At 59.4% G+C, this 21300-nt stretch overlaps 1 protein-coding gene across 1 annotated transcript in view; it reads right to left on the reverse strand.

Annotated features, from left to right (window-relative positions):
• ESYT3 (extended synaptotagmin 3) overlaps nt 1–18945 on the reverse strand; it is a 30885-nt gene extending 11940 nt beyond the window's left edge. Inside the window, exons 1-5 of the mRNA XM_058657123.1 lie at nt 18403–18945; nt 5465–5506; nt 3872–4006; nt 1542–1618; nt 342–408 (exon numbers count right to left, since the gene is read on the reverse strand). Of these exons, the coding sequence (XP_058513106.1) occupies nt 342–408; nt 1542–1618; nt 3872–4006; nt 5465–5506; nt 18403–18765 (684 nt within the window). The 5' untranslated portion in view covers nt 18766–18945. The remainder of the gene's footprint in view (nt 1–341; nt 409–1541; nt 1619–3871; nt 4007–5464; nt 5507–18402) is intronic.
• Between the last annotated feature and the right edge of the window lie 2355 nt (nt 18946–21300).

Raw genomic sequence — 21300 nt, forward strand, 5'->3', positions numbered from 1 at the left:
GTCAAAGCGAAGGCCCCACTTGCAGCAGCCGTGTAGCCCAGCTGCTGAGGGCAGGCGTCCAGGAGGGGGCCACGCCTCGCCCAGCCCGGGGCATGGGACCTGGAGGCGACTTCCAGCCTGCAGTCAGCCTGCTACTGCACCTCCACCTCCTGGGTCCCCCTGAGCTTCCAAGCCTCGGACCTCCAGCACCCTCATCACCACCTCTCACTTCCCCTGCTAGCCCAGGCCTGCCGGGGGGCAAGGCAGGGTCCAGCCAACACTTCCTGGGTATGAGACCTCAGACATGCAAGTCATTAGGCCCCTACTGTGGCGCCCTGTCCTCCCCACAGGGGTCTGCCCACCTGGATCCCGCTCACGCCAGCGTGGATCTTCTGCAGCTCCACGCTGATCTCACAGTCCCCGATGTAGCTGAAGGGGGAGGAGACGGGCACGTGCACTTGCTCAGAGAGGTCAAGAAACGCCCAAAGCCACACAGCCCAGGCCAGATTAGCTGGTTACCAAGGTCAGCCCAGGCCTCCCTTACGGTCTCGCCATTTCTCAGCTCAGTCCGGACCCCCACCCAGGCCTGCACCCTGGAGTGCAGCCTCCCAGCTCCCAAGTTAGTTCAGGCAGGTCACCTGAGCCATGAGGGTACCAACTTGATCCCCAACACCCGCCCCAGGAGAAGAGAGGTGTCTGAGTGCCCCACCTACCTCTCTACCCTGGCTGCGCCCCGCCCGCCCGCCCGTGGGCGCTCCCGACCTCCCCAGGAGGCCTCAGCAGCAGCCCTCCCCCTCACATCCAGCCCGTCCTGGTGCTGCTGCGGGCGGTGGACGCGGGCAAAGGCAGCGCGGCCATGGGAGCTGGGGTGGAGGCTCAACGCCCCTGAAGAGGTTGGGGAGGCTGAGGGCAACTCGGCACACTCCAGCTGCTCACCAGCTGTTCTCTGGGCATAACCTCAGGGGTCAGGTGCCCCGAAACACTCAAAACCAGCCCCCCCACAGGGACGGGTGCCCCAGAACTGGTTCCTGTGTCCCCAGGTGCTCTCACTGCTGGCACCTGGACTAATGACAGGAAATACAAGACGCTGGAAAGGAACGGCAACAGCCTGAAACCTTAGGAGATGATTTTTTTAAGCACAATTCAAATTACCACCTCCAGGAAGACTTCCTGGATTGAGCCTCCCTTCTTCCTGGCTCAAGCCCATTACCAACCTCATTCCAGAGAGCTGCACTCGCCAAACCTGCAAAGCTGATCGCTCATGTATCTGCAGTCCTCAGGTGCCTGGGCTTGGAGCTCACTGGGCCTCCCATGTCCTCCTCTCACACCTGCTCCCTCTGGCCACAACCTCTCTGAGGCAGCCTGACTGACCCTGCAGGTGACCTTCTAGAACATTCCATGGATGCGAGAAGCCAGGCCTGGGGTGGGGACCCTGCCAGTCCTCCCGCCCTGTGAGCAAGGCCTTCAAGCCCCAGTCTGCAGCACACCCATCAGAGGCTGAGCCTCGGTCTCCAGAGCTGCACTCTGCAACCCACGTCCGGCCGCCGGGCAGGAGCGCTCACCAGATCTGCAGGTCCAGGGTCACCTGTCTCCGGTTGCGTTTGTTCGTGTGAGCCTTGACGCCGTTGACTCTGGGGCACTGCAAGAGATGCCGGGAGGGCTCAGTCAGCAGCGATGGCCGCGGCCCAGGCTTCGTCTGGGACCACAAACTTGGAATACACTCCCGGCCTGACACGGCTTCCGTGGCCCTGCCTCCCCTTCCCCTACCCTGCTCTTTGCCAGGGTCACAGAGGGCACCCCCGTGGGCTCAGCCCGGCACAGTGGACAGAAGTGGAAGCACAGCGAGGGGTGGCCCACACTGCCTCCTGGGCTCCAGGACTGCAGGACACCCCGGCATCCGGCGGCAGGGACAGGGAGTGGAGCAAAGCAGTGTGTGAACCAGGACTGAGCCTGGTGGGGAGGGTAAAGAGGATTGGGGAGCTCGTGCCGTGGCCCAGCGGGCCGAGCAGCCAGCTGCAGCCCCCAGCATCCCACATGGGTACTGGTTCGAGCCCTAGCTGCTCCACTTCCAATCCAGCTCTGCTTTACGGCCTGAGAAAGCGGTGGAGAATGGCCCAGTGCTTGGGCCCCAGCGCCCATGTGGGAGGCCTGGAAGAGGCCCCAGCCAATGTATTTGGAAAGTGAACAGGCAGGTATAAGCTCTGTCTTTGATTCTCTCTATACCTCTGCCTTCCCAATAAAGGTAAATCTTTAAAAGAAGAGGAAAGAGAGGGAGGGAGGGAGGGAGGGAAGTGGAGAGGAGGATGGTGGGGGCTAAGTGCCCCGACTGGCAGTTCCTGCACGCAAAGAAAGGCCCGAGAGGCAGCAGCCCCCAGGGAGGAGTGAGCCCCTGCCCCTGGACCGCACTCCTTCCCGGCTGAGCGGGACCACGGGACCACGTGTGCCGCGCCAGGAGAGCAGCCAGGAGAGCACTGCAGGGCCGGGCGGCTCAGCGTCGGCAGGGCCTTTTCCCGGGCACCCCTCCAAGCCACCTTCATGTTCACGTGACATTCTCAGCTGGCACAGCACCGGGCTCCCCCAGTGCCACAGCCTGGAACTGCCACGACACCCCCATGGCCAGGGCTCCAGGGGCGAGAAGTGGGCTACCCAACATGAGCCAAGCTCAGCTCGGGCCCCGGCCGAGGCTGTTCAGGTCACTTAGAGGGGGTGCCCAGCTGCAGACGGGCCTCCAGCCAGCTCCACTCACACAGGGGCGGCGCCTCTCAGAACCACCTAGTGAAGTGGGTCCATGAAGCTCAGAGAGGCCACGTCACAGCCAAGGTCACTACAGCACAGACTCGGCAAGTGGAGGCAGCTGGAACCCCAGTGGCCGTGAAAGGAGGGCTGTGCCAAGAAGGGGGGCAGTGCAGGAGGGGGCGCAGAGGGCAGGGCCAGGCCAGGCCAGCAGTCACAGCCCTCCTGCCCCCAGGCTGGGCCACCTGGAGTGCCAGCAGGTGAGCACGGCGCCTGTGGGTCACCCCCGACAGCACCGTCCTCCCACTGTCAGAGGCTCAATTTGGCTGTGATTTCTTCACTGGTACCTCCTCCCTCTGGAAGTCTTCCCTGACTACCACAGGCCCCACATCCTTCTACTCATGAACCCACGCATCCGTCTACTGCGGACACTCCTGCGCTGCCGTGCGCCAGCCCACAGGCGCCTCCCAGAGGCTGCAGCGTGGCCTCACCTGATTCACGCTCAGTGAACCACATGGGGATGAGAGCAGACACAGCACCGGAGAAGCCAGTCCTGCCTGGGGCTCAGTGCCATGAACCAGCACTCACAGGGCGCAGGCAGTGGTGGGCAGGCCTGGGGCAGCCCAGCTGGGTCAGCCCGCACTCCAACCTTGGCTGGCTCCGTGACACGCTGGGGACGACGGGAATCCTAGCCTGGGTACTTGGGGACAGGAGGAGCAGGGCCGAGAAAGGCAGCAGGAAGCTCCGTCCATCATCAGGTACAGGACCCGGAAGCTGCTGGACACACACTTCTTTGGCCATGTGTCTTGGACAAGCCCACCAGACAAGACAATCACCCCTACTGTGAACCACAGCCACCCGCCCACCTGCCCAGTCTGGCTGGCTGCCCTCTGACCCTGCCTACCACACCCTGCTTATGCAAGCAGTCCAGCCCTGCTGTCTTTTCCTCCTTGCCCAGACGCTCCTGAGACCCAGGCAAGATGGTGCAGCTCGGCCTTGGGGCAGGAGACGCCCACAGAACAGGGCTGGCTGTGTGCAGGTGGGGGGACCCAGTGGGGGCTGCACGGCCAGGTGGCAGGCCTGGGTCGGGAGGGGAGGAGCGGGGCCAGAGGAGAGGCACGCGGTGGGCCAGTGCAGGGGCCTTCGGGGCAGGGCTGACCTTCTGTCCGAAGTAGAGCTTGGTGAACGTGAAACTCCGCAGGTGGGCACTCTTCTCGCGGATTTTGGGCTGCAGTTTCTCACGGAACTTGTTCTCCATGATCATGCTCAGGTACGGCCAGATCTGGGCGATGACCTGGGGGCGCCAGAGCTCCTGACACTCGGCCCCAAGGGTGGGGTCCCGCATGCCCGCTGCCGTACCCAGCCTTCTACCTAGCCATCTGTCCACCCATCTGCTGCTAACGACAGCAAGGGCTCCCCATCAGGTCCCCAAGATCTGGAGCACCATGGGCGTGCCTGCTCCTCGGGGCAACACCAGGTGAGTGTGGGACCTGGCTCTACCTCTTTCACCCCAAAGGTGACAAAGCGTTCTGGGGAGACATGGCCAGCCAGGGAGAACATGCAACATCTTCCTGCGCATCTACTGCCATGCGGGAAAAGGCTGCTCTTGGCCGATTTCTGCAGCAGAGGGACTCGGGCGGCAGGCCGGGACCAAGTGCAGGCCTGGGGGGAGGACCACCGTGTGGCAGGTGGGAGTGGGCTGTGCGTGGGGGGACGGCTGGCCCACAGACAGGCCCCGCTCAGGAGCAAGGCTCCTCCTCCTCCCCTCAAGGACTCACCCTCCACGACTCATGCTCAGGCATGGCCGGGTCCCACTCGCGTCCCCTGCTAAAGCCACCTGAACAGGGTGGGCTGTCCGGATCTCTCTGAGGCCCCTACAAGTGGCCGGTGTCAGGACTAAGGGCTGGTCCCAGCCTCCTGGCTGTCCACCTTGTCCTGCCCACCGTGGGTGTGGGCTCCTGAGCACGGGGGTGCACACCGACAGGGCTTGTCCCCGCGGCCCTGGGCCACTCTTCCTCAAACAGCAACCTGTTTCCTACAGATGTCAGCCAGCAGTCGAGAGGCACTGGTGTACTTGGCATTGGTGCTTGTGCTAACATGGTCAGCAACCACTTGGAAGTCCTTTCTCACACCTAATCCAAGTCCTCCCTGCTACAGGCTCTGTCTGGACCCTGGTGGGGCGAGGGAGGGGGAAGGGGTGCTTCAGGGGCATAGAATTCTGGCTGGCTCTTGAGCTGTGCCAACAGGGGATAGGCAGATCTGGGGTCACCCAGGAGCAATCCCCAGCCTGGGGGTTCGAGAGTCTCCCTGATCTGGCCACACCCCTTACAGTGATGCCCTGGGCGGGAGCCACAGGCACGCCCCCTTTCCCGGGTGAGGAAGTCAGCTCAGAGGCATGAAGCAGGGAGCCCGGTTGGCAGGACGTAGGCTGGCATGGGGCGGTGCCCGAGAGCTGGGGTCTAATTGGTGCCTCCCTCCCGGCAGCAGTCGTACTAGTACTCTCCCCCTTTCTGCATTTCCCAAGGTTTCTGCTGTAGTGATGCATTCATTCACAACTTCCTACAAATTGTTTTCAAGAAAGTCACTCTGTGAATGAGGGAGCGGCTGCCACCTTGGCAGCAGAACCGCCATGCAGTCTCCTTTGGGCAAGGGACAGGCCTGGACACCAGGACCACAGGGTGGACAGGGCCGCTGCGCCCCCTGCTGGAGGTGAGGGAAAGCTGCGTCCCCCAGACCCAGCTCACAGCCTTACCTTGTTGGCCCACTCGACCCGCTCCACGTCTGGAAAGTGGATCTAGGGGACAGAAGACCAGAGGGCAACTTAGATTGGAGCAGCACGCCTCTGGGAACCGCACAAGCCACGCCCGTGTTCCCACCTGGCTCCAACGCAGGGAGGTGGGGAAGGCAGTGCTCAGCCCCACTCACACGCTCCCTCTTCAAGAAGCTGGGCAGGCAGCGCCCTCAGCGCCCGCACTCAGGTTTCCAGATCCCCCACCTCCATCCCCTACCACGTGAGGAGGGGGTCCTGATGCTTCTCATTTACATATGCAAATGCACCTCGCCTTCCCCCTCCCCCAGCTCTGGAACCCCCACATAACACACCTGAGTCGGCTGCTTGCAAATTCTACCCCCTCATGTTTTAATGACACATATAACACACAAATTTAAAAAAAAAAAAACATCCAAACAAAAAGAAAAAAAGCTTTTCTTGGAGAATAACACCATCGTGCAATACCCTTGCTCAGGATTCCTACTGTTATCGGCAGCGGAGGCCACGGGCCGGGGGCGCCCCTTCCCACACCTCGCCTCCCTGGAACCCCAAACCTCCAGGGTCTCCGTCCGCTAGTCCCAGGGCTTCCTCTAGGCCACAACCCACTGCACCTGCTGGGAGAGTCCTGGGTGAGCTGAGGGGTGGAGTCGCATTAACAGCCACAGTCCTACGGCGCCCCGCCCTGAGCGGGGGAAGGGTCCCAGGGCTCTGGCGTCTCAGGAAAGAGACTGCTCTTACTGGAACCCCGTGCCTCGCGCCCCAAACAGGGGGCCAGCTTAGCATCAGAGTCCAGGGAAAGGGGGGTACCCTCCTCAGGAGGGGATCAGAGGATCCCAGTACGAACACCTGCTTGTGGCTGAGGGTGGGCGCCAGGGTCGCCCTGCAGACTCAAAGTCACACGCTGGTCTTGCCCACCTGCCCAGAGGAGGAACACAGCAGCCCAACTCCATGGTCTGTGACTGCCTTGGGAGGCAGGAGCGGCCTGGGCCTTTGAAGTCCCTGGGATAGCGTGCCATCCTCCCAACCTTAGTCTCCCCAGCCCCAGGGCAGCAGCCCACCCCCAGAGAACCACGGAACGTACCGAGAGGCCAATGCACCTGAGCACTGATGGCCTCCAGGAGGGACAGGGACCTGGGAGGGATGGACGTCAGGGGCCGTGAGCAGAGCTGGTGTCCGCCTGGGCTCGGCAGGAAGCAGGCCTGCTCAGCCCGGTGTTCAAGGCAGCCCTGGGGCAGGTCCAGAGCTGAGAACCAGGCAGTGGGGGGCAGGACCCCTCGCCCACTCCCATAACACTGGAGCCCCTAGACCTGGCCTCCAACTCCCATCAAGGCCACCTGGGGACCCTGCTGTCCAGGGCCTCCAGTTCCTGCTTCCAGTGGGCCCGATCCTGTGTCTGGAACGCCTTCCCCACTCCCTCAAGTGTGTGTCCTTCACCACCACTTCGGATTTTACTTCTAGGAAGACTCTCCAGGTTGCCCAAGTGGGCACAGGTTCAAGTTCAAGGCTTCCCCACCCGCCAGAGCCACTGTTGCTGCTGCCTTCCTAGACGGGCCGGCTCCGGGAGGGCTGATGACACCTGGCTCCCCACCTGCACCTGTTCCTAGCAGAGGCCTACCACCACATGACGGATGAATGCATGCAGCTCCAGGCTGGCGCAGGAGGCAGATGGCTCACAGCACCCCAGCTCCAACCAGGAACAAGCGGACCACCCCAGAGGAGCTTCCGGTGACGCAAAGACCCCCATGGACACTTTTCCTGCCCTTGCACCTGCTGGTTGCATCACTCACTCTCCTCCCACATCTCGAGCCACCTGGCTTTCCTCCGCCCCAGGGCACACCTTCTGTTCATCCCTCTCCCACACCGCAGCCTGGAGTGCCTGCCATCCTTGGCAGCTGAGCTGTCTCAGCACTGGACCCTACAAAGGGCGCACCCAGTGCCCTGGCCAGCCTTGGGAGCCGGTCCGCCCAAGATTCCTGGAGCCGCCTGGCACCTGCTGAATCACAGGGTATCAGGGCGGGGCCCTCCCACCTGCTTTAACAAGCTCAAGGCATGCAACTGGAGTTGAGTCGGTTGGATGGGTTGTGAAGTGTCAATGCCCAGCCCACTTCCCATCCACGGGCAGCCACCGGATGACCTTGGCCTGTGTTCCTGAAGGGTTCAGGATCTCTGGGCCTCCCACACCTGTACTTGAAGCCTCTCCATGATGGATGTGAACCACTGGAAAAGGCAGCATGTCCATCTCAGCAAAACTCGGCCCCCCGTGAGCCAGGACGGAAGCCGGCCGCACTCACTGTCAACAGCCAGGAGTAAGTGTGGCACAGCAGGGGGCACCAAAAGAGCCTGGTACTCAGTGGGCCCGTTGTGATCCAGGCCAGCCTATGTTGCCACTACGCCGCCTGGCACAGGGTGGCTTCTGATAGAGACAGCTTTCCCAAGGTGCTCAGAGTTTTTACCTACTGGCTTTCATCTTTAAGCTCTGGGATTCGTCTTACACAGGTGAGATACAAATGGGACTTTATTTCTATCCATACTTCCACCATCACAGACCAATGAACGAACAGGCCCATAGCCAGCTCTTCTCTGGCTCCTCACCCGTGTCTGATGTTTCTGACGCTGGCGTCCAACAGCACCGGCGTACTCACTGTGCCAGCACCATGGGCGTTACTCCATCTGCAGCACCACCTGGGGCAGGCTGCTTCCCTGTTCTGCTTTTCTCAAACTGATTTGGGTAATACGAGCTATGCATCCTTCCCCAGGAGCCTCAGCTTGTCAATCTTCAAACAAACAAAAAAAACCTGCTCCTGCGGGCCCAGGTTGAGGTGCTGCTGTTGACACATCCCGTGGCAGAGCAGTTCAGTCCCAGCTGCTCTGCTCGGATGGCCTGGGAAGCAGCAGAGGACGGCCCAAGGTGCGCGTTCAGATCCCGGCTGCTCCGCTTCCCATCCAGCTCCCTGCATATGGCCCTGGAAGCAGCAGAGGGCAGCCCAAGTCCTTGGGCCGCTGCACTCACGTGGGAGATCTGCAAGAAACTCCTGGCTCCTGGCTTCAGCCTGGCCCAACCCTGACAGTTGTGGCCATTTGGGGAGTGACCCAGTAGATGGAAGAGCCTCTTGTTTGCTCGCTCTCCCTCCCCCTCCATCACTCTCTAGAACGCTTTCACACAAATCAGTCTTTTAAAAGGTATAGATTAAGTTGTAGGACTGACACCATTATAGCAAATGTATCATCATTTATATCAAGTTTTGGAGCCATGAATAGAATGTTTCCTTTGATGTGTCTGCATTTCGTGGCATGTCAAAGATTACAGACTTCTGAACCTTTCAATAAAGGTCCTGTACATCTTGTATTACCTTACTTGGTGGGATTTATAGATACTAAGAATGGTGTTTGATTTTGGGGGCGACTTTGCCGACACTGGCTCCTTGCCGTCCCCGGCTGTGAGGCTGGCCTTCCTCCCGCTCCTCCTGCTGCCTTACTGCTGCTGCCTTTACCGACACCTGCTGCCATGCCGCTATTCTGTGAGGCCTCAGAGGTGACAGGCACACCTCAGAGGGAGAACCCTACGCCTCTCTGTGAAACACACCGTTTATAGATGCGATGTCTGTTATGCTGACAAAGCTCTGATCCCCAGAGCCCCGGCAGTATTCATTCTAAATGGGCACTTGAACTAGAATTTGTAACTTCTGAAGTTATTGAGCCAGCCACGCCTTCCCCCTCGGTTCCAGTCACATGGTCCACTGCAGACAGAGTTACCAAACATGACCTCAGGGACATGCACATAGCTGCCTGGCCCACAGCCCACTCGGGCCTCACACCCCACACGTCACGGGATACTTACAATTCATTCCCAAAAAGTTCTTCCCCAGTCAAGGTTCACATTTAGTCACAGCACGCATGGCAGCGTCCTCTATCCGCTCTTCTGAAGCATTTGTAAATATCGAAATCATGCTTGCTGAATCTCAGTGTTATCTTTTTCAAAAACGTTACAGAAAGAAGAAACAGATCTTCCGGCCTCTGGCTCACGCCCTAACCATCCACAACGCACTGTGCCAAAGCCAGGAGGCTGTTTCCCCAGGTACGTTAGCAGGGAGCAACCCAGAAAGTGAAACAGCAGGACCAGTGCTGGGAGTGTGTGAAGCCAGTGCTGCTGGTAGCAGCTTAGCTTGCTGTGCCACAACCCGGCCATGAAGTTAAGTATCTCACCTTTAAGACTCCCAGAGGCCTTGCTGGACGAGAAGCTGCCGTTTAACCAGTAAGGACTAGCACTGCTTAGTGGCACATCTCAAGGTTCCCTGCTCTTTTTGTGGTCATTGGGGCATCTCCTTTTTCCTAGAAATACTGCCATTTCGTCTAAGTTTCCAAATGCATTGACATATAGTTGTTTACAACACCTAACGACTTCTAAGCTGTCAGTTCTGCACTTGCGCTCACTGTCCCGCTGGCTCTTAGGGAAGGGCCAGCCTGCGCACCGCCCCGCGCTCCCCTTTGCTGGGTTAGTCCAGCGGGGCGCCTTCCCACCCGCACACACCCCCTCCTCAGAGTTGAATCGTTTCCATTGTTCTTGTTTTAGGATAAATATTTTTAAAGATTTATTTATCTTTATTGGAAAGGCAGATATACTGAGAGAGACAGAGAGGAAGATCGTCCCCCCCTCTTCGTTGATCCACTCCCCAGGTGGCCACAACGGCTGGAGCTGAGCTGATCTAAAGCCAGGAGCCTCTTCTGGGTCTCCCACAGGGGTGCAGGGTCCCAAGGCTTTGGGCTGTCCTCTCCTGCTTTCCCAGGCCACAAGCAGGGAGCTGAATGGGAAGTAGAGCTACCAGGATTAGAGCCAGTGCCCATATGGGATCCTGGCGCATTCAAAGCAAGGACTTTAACCGCTATGCTATTGTGCTGGACCCAGGAAAAATTCTAAATTATAACTTCCCCAACAGCTTCTGACATTGTTATTCTGTTCTGTTTTTTCTAATTTCCATGATGACTTCCTCATTGAGAGGTTTTGGTTTTTTTTTTTTCTCCTTAATACTAATGTTTTAAAACCCAGACAGGGCCAATGTTGTTACATGGCAGGTAAAGCCACCACCCACAACACTGGCACCAGCTCAAGTCCCAGCTGCTCCACTTCTGAGCCAGCTCCCTGCTAACATGCCTGGGGAGCAGCCGAGGAGGGCCTGGGACCTGGGAGATCCTGAAGCAGCTCCCGGCTCCCGGCTCCCGGCTCCCGCCTTGCTCAGCCCCGGCAGCCGAGGCCGTCTGCTGAGCGAACCAGCGTGGGGGGCGGCAGCCGCGGCCGTCTGCTGAGCGAACCAGCGTGGGGGGCGGCAGCCGAGGCCGTCTGCTGAGCGAACCAGCGTGGGGGGCGGCAGCCGCGGCCGTCTGCTGAGCGAACCAGCGTGGGGGGCGGCAGCCGCGGCCGTCTGCTGAGCGAACCAGCGTGGGGGGCGGCAGCCGCGGCCGTCTGCTGAGCGAACCAGCGTGGGGGGCGGCAGCCGAGGCCGTCTGCTGAGCGAACCAGCGTGGGGGGAGCGCATGTACTCGCTCGCTTGCTCCCCCACCTTTACCGCTTTCAAATCAGTAAGCCATTTAAAAAAATAAAATGCTCAGACACATGTAAGATGCCCACAGGTATCTATCTGTTAATTTCATGTCTTTAGAGTCAAACTTGGATGGACAGAATTTCAATTGGAATGAGTGGAAACTATCAATAATTCCTTTAAATGATTCCTTTGTGGCCAACACATGACGGCATGACTGCTGCACACGTGACCAAGCTGTTAGTCACACCCTGCCGCCCCCACATCTCACCGCATCCCACCTGCCCTGACTGCTTGATGAAACATTTTTTCAGAGAAGGGTATGTTGAAAGTTATCTTCTCGGGCCCGGCGGCGTGGCCTAGCGGCTAAAGTCCTCGTCTTGAACGCCCGGGATCCATATGGGCGCCGGTTCTAATCCCGGCAGCTCCACTTCCCATCCAGCTCCCTGCTTGTGGCCTGGGATCTTTCTCACCGTCTCTCCTCCTCTCTGTATATCTGACTTTCCAATAAAAATAAATCTTTAAAAAAAAAGTTATCTTCTCCCTCTTGTCAGTTGCTTGTACATCAAGTTCATATTATCTATTCCATGTGTTGTCCATGTGTTGTCCATGTGTTGTCCATGTGTTGTCCATGTGTTGTCCATGGCGATTACCGCTCACACGCTGCCATTTCTAAGCATCTGACATCCTTTGTCCTTGTAACAGGTCCGAGTCACCACGGTAACCGGACAAGGGCGGGATTTGCCTCCAACCAGGCCCAGAATGAATGGTGGAATTCTGGCGGCCCCTCAGGCCGTGAGGCCACCACTGCACCAATGAGGGGCACAGACCCCCCCACCAGTAAGGGCCGAGGCGACCCCGTTTCGGCGTTCACGTCAGGGAGAGTTTAAAAAGCCCCTTCCCGTCTCTTTTGCGCTCTTCTCCCCTGCAGCCCACTCCTTCACGTCTGTCCCTGCTGCGTCCCTGAAATACAGGCCATCTGATTTTTTTTATATATTCGGCTGAGTTACTCTTTCCCTGGTGGTCGGCAAATCTAACATTTTGGCAAGCAGTGAATCTAACAGTTACATTCTATCTTGTCTAATAGGCTGATGGCTACCCCAGCTCTCTTTGGCTTCAAGTTGCCCTGTTCTAGCTTTTTTTTTTCCTATGGAATCTGTGATATCTCACGGCATTTAACACCTCCCTATCTTCATTTACGGCTGGGAGAGGCTGTGGGAGTGCAAGAGCCACCCCCAGACCCAGGAGTGTGGCTCCACAGCCTGTACCTCTGCCCTCCCCCACGCACACTCCTGGGAAACCCTTCTGCAGCCCCGAGGGTCCCCATTTCAGAAAATCCAACCTGCAGAAGAACCCCCCCCAGGCTCCAGCCCCCCAAAGTCCCCCTTCCACGGGACGTTACTCGCAGGAGACACCCCCTCCTAGGCCCCACTTCCCAACACTCCCGAAGCTTGCCCGCCAGAGATGCCCCTCATCTAACAGACCGGTTAGAGCTAGCTGAGATGCCAGTCGGCCGCAGCCAGAGCGTCTCGTGACAGTGCCCGGAGCCCAGCTCTGCAATCTTCCCCCATCTGTTCCCCCTCCACCTGAACACCAGAGTTGGAAACTCTTACTGCTTTGCTAAACTTCCTCCTTGGGGTTCTACCATTCTGCCTGTCTGCGCTGCAATCTCCTCACACGCCAGGTGCACAGAGCTAGCGTCCCCCGCCCAGTGTGCGCAAGGCGAGGACTTTAGCCACTAAACTACCGCGCCGGGGCCCAGCATCCTGTCTTCAGGCAGTGATGTCTGTCTCACCAAGACAAAGGTCCCTAGTGGGGCCCACACAGCTGGGTCCCCGCAGCCCCAATGGCAGCATTAGGTCATCGGAGCCTCCCAAGAGGCATGCACACCGGAGGGCTTGGCTCCAGGGCTGCCATCCCCAGGGGAGTTCAGCCCCAACAGGGAGATAACACCCACGGAGGGTCATACACACACACACTACAGGCAGACACGGACACACACACTACACACAGGCAGACACAGACACACACACACGCCCCAGGGACTGTCCACTGCTCTGCGGGGCCCTCACAGCTGCTCCTGCCCCACTAGGGACGTGGGCCCTCATTCTCACTGTCCTCTGCACGTACAGCCTTCCCCCTGTCCTCAAGAGGGACACTTCACCACAGACCTGCCTCAAAATTGGCCACTCTTCAACTTGACCCAATGGATAGTGCTTCGCCAGCCTGAACTTGTGCCTGGCACTGGCTGAGAGCCCACAGGCCTCTAACACACAAGGCCCCACTCACACCCACACACCCCGACCTGAACCAGCTGCGCCTACAGAAGAACCGCCCACTGGCAACCACGACAAGGCTGTCATCTGTGACGCGGACTCCCACACCAGGAGCTGTTGCCTTTGGCTAAGGGGCAAAGGTCAGAGCAGAGGGCACTGGCCCTGAGCTGTCCACAGAGCAGCTTTTGAAAGGGTCCTGAGTGACTGTGGGTTTCTGGAACGTTCAGTGCTCAGGTTAATAACACATCTGCTCACTTGTCAGACAAGTCAGGGTCCCCAGCAGGTAACAGCAGGCTGAGAAAGCCACGGCACTCGGACGCTCAGAAACTCCAGCCACGCCAGCCTGAGGACACACCAAGAACATCACGAAGGACCACCCTATAGGAGCGTACCTTGAGAGATTCAGAGAGGGGAATTAAAAGGCCACTTTATTTTGGTGCCCCCCCCCCCCCAAAGTGGAATTCATGCCTTTGAGGGCCAGGGGAACGCATATTATGAAAAAAATATATGAATTTAGGAATTTCTATGCATCAAAATAAACTTCCAATTCTAGTTTTTCATGTACACCTTGGACACAAGGCCGTGGTGGTGGGTACCAGAAACACTCCTTCCCTTTAAAGAGCATTCAGTCTGCAGGGAAGGCCAACACCAAAGCAGAAGACGCACTTTAGGATGCAAGGAGAGGTGCCGAGGTCCAGGAGGGGAGTCAGGGGAGAAACCCCAGACATGTGCAGGAAGCACCAGCCGCCCTGGTGAGCCCCAGGAACAGGGTAAGCCTGGAAACGCCTGAACTCGCCGACATGGACTCGGGCCACGCTGAGGCTGCCATCATCCTTAAGGGGCTCCTTGCAGTTGGTAACGGAATGTTAACAACAAAAACAATCAGGGGAAAGGGAAGGGGCAGCCACAGTCTTCAAGATGTTATTATTTAAGAGTTACAGAAAGTTACTGATAGCCACTGGTTCACTCCCCACATGGCCGCAAGGACCAGGGCTGGGCCAGGCTGAAGCCAGAATAGTCCTCCTCTGCTTTTCCAGGCACAGGGCAGGGAGCTGGCCGGGAAGTGGAGCAGCTGGGACACATGCTGGTCCCAAGGGACACCCACTGTTACAGCTTCATCCACCCCTCCGTAAAGTGAGTACATCCTCATGGAACACTGTATCCCAGGATGGAGAGATTACAATGTTTACTCTAGACTTTGAGACCATTTCTGAATACTCCAAAAATGGGAATTTGTTTGCTTTGTAACCAGAAAAACCAGATTATTAACCAGCTTATTACCACTTAACGCTAAAAACAAAACAAGGGCAAAGGAGTGTAAGGTGATTCTGAGGTCCTGAAACGCCACCCAGGGCCCAGCAGCACTGTGGGCCAGGCGAGGCTGGGTGACTCCCGCCCAGGGCCCAGCAGCACTGCGGGCCAGGCGAGGCTGGGTGACTCCCGCCCAGGGTCCAGCAGCGCTGTGGGCCAGGCGAGGCTGGGTGACTCCCGCAGCCCCGCAATGCGGGCCGCAGGACCTGACCAAGGCTGCGTGGCTCGGCCTGGAGTGTACAGAGATGTGACTGTTCCTTTCCTATTTCCTGATGGATCAGGGAAAAATGTCTTCCGTTCTTGTGTGGTATTTGGGCAGACGAAGAAGAGAATGCAAACCCTGGCCTCGGGCGCTGGTCAACTCGGGCATGCCACAAGTTGCAGCTTCCAGGAGACTGCAGGGAGGGGAAGGCACAGCGGGGCAGGGGAGGGCACGGTGGGGCAGGGAGCAAAGAGCAGGGCAAGAGGGCGGGGAAGCGACTGGAGCTGTGGCCCAGTGAGCTAAGCTGCCACCCTCAAGGTCATTCCACTTAATGCTGGCCGAGTCTGCACTGCTCTGCGTCTGCTCCAGCTCCCTGCTAGCGCATCTGGCAGGGCAGCCAGGGACAGTCCACGCGCTGGGGTCCTGCACCTGTGGGAGCCCAGGCCAGCACTGCCGACTTGGCTTGGCCCATCCTGGCCATTGTCGCCATCTGGGGAGTGACCCAGCAGATGGGACCTCTCTGCTTCTCTATTGCTTGCCTTTCAAATAAACAAAACAAACAGGGGGGAAGGGGCCCCAAGCCCCAGTTCCTGCTCCCACTCCTATCGCTGGCTTCCAGCCCTCACAGCTTCCAGTGGCTCCGCCAGTCCACTGGGGACATCCCCTCAGAGCTGCCACAGTGCTGGGCCAGCAGGGAACCAAGGCAGCTCTCCACCCCGCCCTGCCCTGGGCCTGCAGCAGCACTGAGGCCGCACCCCCACCGTGGGCCCTGGCCTTCCGCTGCCATATGACATACAAACCCACACGCTGGAGTGTCCCGGGGGCCCTGGGCTCTTCTGTCTGCAGAGACCCAGCCCCACCTGAGGTCAGAGGTGACCTCAGAACACGTGCACCCTGAGACGAGATGTGAGGAGCTTGCATCTGTGGAACACTTTGGAAAGAATTCCCTACTCCCTCCCACAGCCAGCAACACCATACACGCCCCTCTTCCTCCAAGAAGGCTTCCTGGGCCACTCCCAGCCTGGGTCAGCTCCCCCGCCCCCACACCCTGGCCTGGTGGAGGCCACTGTCCATCCAGCCGTGGGTTCCAGGAGGGCAGGGTCCTGTGTGTCACTCATACCTGTGACCCAGTCTACAGCGCCAGCCTCCAGGAATGCCTGCTGGCCGAGCTCAGCGTGAACACACAGATGCTTGAGATCCCTGAGCCGGACTGGCAGGAAGGAGCCCACAGCATCACTCAGATTGCCCAAGTGCAGCCCGGGGCGTGGGAAGTCCAGGAGGCATCATCAAGACATGGGCAGGAACCCAAAGGGCAGAACTCGAACCTTCTTCCTCGGGCTCAGCCTAGCTCCAGGACAGCCTGCGGGACTGGGCAGGACCTCCACAGTGAGACGTCCTCCTGGCCCCCACCCCCCGCCAACAGCTTCCAAACTACACCAAAAAACTGCATCTGAAGGAAAACGTAGGGCTCATGGGCAGCTAGAGGGTTTACAGCGGGGCCAGGCCACATCACAGCAAATGACCCCGGTACCTTGATGTCCCCATCCCCCTGTTCCCCTGACCCATCTAATCCGGAAGAACCTTCCCCTGGAAGCAGCCACACCTGAGGCCCATCGGACACTCCTGAAACTGATTCACCATTGGCCAGTGTGGAAACAGTATGTCTTAATGGCAAGCAAAAAGACTGGTGTGTGATGGCGAGGGTCCCCAGCTGTGCTCCCAAACCCCAGGACAGGCTGGCCGCGTCCCCACCACTCCGCAGGCAGGGAGGCAGGGAGGGGGACTTCAACCTTCATGGTCCCCAGGCTGGGAGAGGCCCCACAGCCAGGCTGCATCAGCGAGTGTGTTCCTCACAGCTCTAAGCAGCCTGCCCAGCTGCTTCCTGGGTGCCCCCGAGCCCCGGCACCCAGGAAGGCCCCTGTCTGCTCCTCTTTGAGGTCCGCTAAGCAGCTAGAGCCTGCACTTCCACGCATCCCCCAGCCTCTCCTGCTCCCTGGGGGGGAGTGCTGCAATCACTTTCCTGTGGCAAGCTCTGACTGCAGCCTGCTCTCCTGGGCTGCCGCCTGCAGGGCCCCGTGAGCTCCTGTAGCCTTCAGCAGCAGGACCAAGCCCAGCTAGCCCTCCGCCACCGCACACACACTAGCTGGGCCCCACACAGCAGACAGCCCAGCCCCGCTGCCTCAATCCCAGAGGCCATCCGGACCCCAGACCAACTAGGGGTAGGCAGAGCAGGCAGTTCCAGGCTGGGCCCTGCCAAGGCGAGGGTGAGGCCGTGGTCCAGGACAGCATGAGCAGGAAAGCAGGTGGCTGTCCATGCTAGGCTGGCCCCTTTGCAGGCCCTGGTCTCCAGCTTCTTGGAGGCCTTGAGAGCAAATACAAGTCACGCACCTGCCCTCTTGGTACAAGGTATGCCATCACGTCCTATGTCCCCGTGCCCAGCAGCCCCTGGAGCTCCCCCAGGACAGTGGTGATGAGCTTTTCACAGGGTCACACTCAGTCACAGCCTCTGCCCCCCTGTCCCAGTCCCTGGAATTCTGTCACAGATGCCCGCCCACCCAATCACACGCTAGAGGCCACTGCTGGGGGCTGACACGCCCCCCTCAAGCCATAGCTGTCAGCCCAGGCTTCTCTAATTGTCTATTTGGTAACAGCCTTGAGCAGCTTAACTAAGCAACGCTGAGGCCATTAGGATGTGCCTTAACACAGCTGGGGTCTTCCCAGAGCAAATGTGGACCCAGATCTATAGCGCAAGACAGAGCAGTGGTCGTCCAAGAGCCAAGGAGAGTGGCCGGAACCAAGGCGGCCCAGTGGCCTAACCAAATGAGCAACTGTCGTTTGGGCCACCAGTCCGTGGAACTTCGTTACTGCAGCCCTGGTTTAGTGTCACTCAGATACAGTAAATATCAACACGTCTTTCTAACACTGTCAAACCCACCTGTCTTGGCCAGGTGCAGAAAGCCCCGGCCCCCTGTCAGCTGAGGCAAGGCACGGCTCTGGGAACACACCTTGTAAGGAGCAGGGGGACCCGCGGGAGGCGCAGGTGTCACAACGCACCTTTGGAAAGGGACTGAACCCTCCCCTGGCCAGCGTGTCCCCAACTCCCGGATCACCCCGGACACGCCTACTCCCACCCCACCCCATCCAGCTCTGAGTTGTGTAATGGGCCCCAGAATTTTCCACTCAGTCCGGTCGGCCTGGAAGCCCAGCTCCGCGCAGCACGCCCGCCTCCCGCCTGCAGAACCGAACCAGGGCTTCGGCGCACCCAGCGAGCCCCCTCGCCCCGCGTTCTGAATCAACAGGCAAGTGGAAGAAACGCCTCCACCTTCCCTCCCGACTATCTGCAGAGTCCCACACAGACGCTCTTGTTTTCCTCCTGGGTGTGGCCTGCCCGTGACTTTCCTCCCAGGCTTTGGGCCCGAACCCCAAAGCCAGTATCTTCGCTACCACACCGCAGCAGAGCGGAGCCGCGGTGAGGATGACGGACGCCTGGGTCGCTCCCCGGCCGCATCGGGAACGGGTGTGCGCGCCCTAGCTCCCCGGCGGACTTCCATTTACTGCCCCAGCCTCGAAAGGCCCCGCCCGCCGCGGCCGGCTTACCCAGGCTGGCAGGTGCTGGCCCAGCAGCTCGCGGCTGATGAAGTGGCGTTCGTTGTTCAGGAACTCGAAGGCTGCCGCCAGGCGACCAAGCTTCCCGCGGCGGTTCCTGCGCCACCACATCCACAGCACGGCGCCGAGCAGCAACCAGGTTATGCTGAGCCCCAGGTAGCCGGCCAGGTAGACCGGCGCCAGGTAGAAGAGCACGCGAGCCACGAAGGCGTAGAGCTCCGGCAGCAGCTGGCTGGACAGGCGCAGCTCGGGGCCCGGCTCGCGCTCCGTCTCCGGAGCTCGGGGACCGCTGGGCGCGCCCGGGGCGCTTGGGGCGCTTGGGGCCCCAGAGGCGCAGGGCTCGTCCGCCTGCATCTCGCCGCCGAAGCGCCTCACAGGAGCTCAGGTCCACACGACGCCCCGACGCCCGGTCACATCTGTCCTCCAAGCGCGAGGCCCAGGGCGCGGCGCCGCTCCTGCCCTGCCGGCACCAGCGGCTGCGTCTCGGGCGCACGGCGCTCTGGCGCGCCCGGGGGCGCGGCGCCGGGGAGTACACCGAGCCGGGCGGGCCCTCCCACTCCCGACGTCTCCGCCGCGGGGGCGGGCCCGGCTAAAGAAGGCAGGGGCAGGCCGCAGACCGGATCCGTCGAGTTTCATCGAGGAACCCGGCTGGGAGTGGTGGGCGCACCTGAGACCCCCAGTGTCCGAGGTACGGATGCCCAGGAGAGGCGCAGTGGCCCCTGGGGTGCTGAGTGCTGCCGCAGGCAGTTCGTGACTCACGAGGCTTTAGCCGACTGGTTCGTCCTGCAAACAGCACCTGTGACCTGCTAGCTTCACCCTCCTCTCCTGGATAAGACTGCCTCCTGCGATGAGCGTTTCCAACAACGAATGCTGCTCTCAGATCCGAAGGCCTCCTCGGCCTATTATCTCTGGCCTTGAGGGAATTATCCAGCCAAAACAAAGGGCAAAGGCCCCCAACTCTTGCTCCTTTTAAGAGAACAAGTGTAGACAGTCCTGTACACGGCTCTCAAATACCCTGTAGATTAAAAATAATAATAATAAACTGGCGAACCTTATTTTCCCCCAAGGCTTTGGCTAGGAACTCTTTCCCAAAACCCTGCTCTGTTGGTTGACTAAGCCAGCTTCCCCTGCGTGGAGGTGGGGCAGTGCCTGTCAGGGCCCTGCCTCCTCCTCCTCCTCCTCCCCCTCCTCTTCCCTGCACTGTGGAACACAGCAGCTTCCTGTCAGATCATCCCGGGTGGCTGGGTTGGCTCCCCGGCAGCCAGAGCTGACATTGACCCTGACTTACCTGTCCCAGAGTCACACTCCTGGAGAACTCAGTGTCTCTTCCCACTCAGCAGGTGCACGGCACACCTTGCAGCTGGCTGGCGGGCTCAGGGTCGCAAGTCGGGGAGCTGGGTGAATGTGGCAAGGCGGATGTCCTACACAGACCTGTCATCCTGTTAGAGTCTTGCCACCCCCACTGTGTTGCCTGCCGTCTTCCTGGAACACACTGAGCTTACTCATGCCTTAAGCCTTTGGTGCTTGCTGGTTCCCTGTTTCTGGAACATTCCTCTCCTGGAGTTAGGGTTTCATCCCCTCTCTCTTCTAAACCTCCTATTATTAGAATATCATGGCCTTACAAAAAAAAAAAATCATGCCTTGCTTCCGTAAGTCAAACACAGGAGAACCCTGGGAATGTGGCCTTTATAACCTTACCGCCCCTCAGGGCCCAGGCTGTGCCTGGAACTTCCCGCGTGACTTCCCTTGAGTGACTCTCCCAGGGCCTGCACGCTCCAAGCTCGGCGCTCACCAGCCTGCCTGGCCAGCTCAGAGATGTATTGGCCACTGTTTCAGGTTGAGCTGTCTCCCTCACTCGCCCTAAAGGAGAGTTCGTTAGAGTTCTGATCTTAGTACTTACAAGGGTAATCTTGAAAATGGGTCTAAATCCAGTGGGTTCAGGACACGGAGGTCACCCAGCAGCAGGGCGCGTGAGGACAGAGCAGAGCTGCATTGATGCAGCCGCCAGCCAAGGGGACAGGGCCGTCCCTCCTCACTCAGCCAGCTGCAGGGCCAGGAGCAGTGAGGGCAGCACTTCCCCAGACACTCCTAGGTATGGCACTCAGGCAGTGCAGCCCTGGCAGCAAACATGACGACCACACGGAGGGCCGGGCCCGGGGGTGCAGGCGCAGGAAGAAGGTGGGAGACCTGCTCCCACAGAGCGGGCACTCGGGGGTCAGCGCCAGGGCAGGTGCCTTGGGAAAGGCCTCTCAGTTGAGGCCTTTATACATACGAGAAGTGAGAGGTGCACACCGGAGTGTGCCCTGGACTCATCCCCTTCAGTACACACAGACAGCCGTCCTGCGCCATGTCAACTCTGGCCAGCTCTGGTTGTGTGGCCATGTGGAGCCCATGCATGTGTCTGCGCGCCCTCTCTGCGGTGCCTCTGCCTGAACTAGCCGTCCAGGGGGAGACTAGAGAGGATTCTGGCCCCAGCCCCACAGTCTCAGGGACTTCTTTGCCTGAGTTTAAGTTGAGTTGCAAGCACCTCCTGACCTGGGGCTGGGGCATGCACTGGGTTTCCTCACTTGTAGGGCAGAGCTCACAACACCTCTCAAGTCCTGGGGTGGTCAGGAGGGTAGGAGAGACCCCATGGGTGCACCCCAGAGGCCCAGGCAGGTAGCTGGGAAAAGAATTGGTTGGGTCTGTGTTTGATTTTTTTATGCCAAGCACATTGCTGCATTATCTGCATAATTAACTCTTAACTGGGTAACTGTAACGCCGTATTTCCTAACCATTGCCCAGGGTGCCGCTCGTATCGGTGCGCCCACGCTGCACAGCCCTCCCACTGTCCATCTCCTGAGCCCTTCGCGTCCTACAAAATGGAAACTTCATACCTGACCAACAGAC

Source organism: Ochotona princeps, chromosome 30 (assembly GCF_030435755.1).
Source record: "Ochotona princeps isolate mOchPri1 chromosome 30, mOchPri1.hap1, whole genome shotgun sequence".
In the NCBI taxonomy this organism is placed as follows: Eukaryota; Metazoa; Chordata; class Mammalia; order Lagomorpha; family Ochotonidae; genus Ochotona; species Ochotona princeps.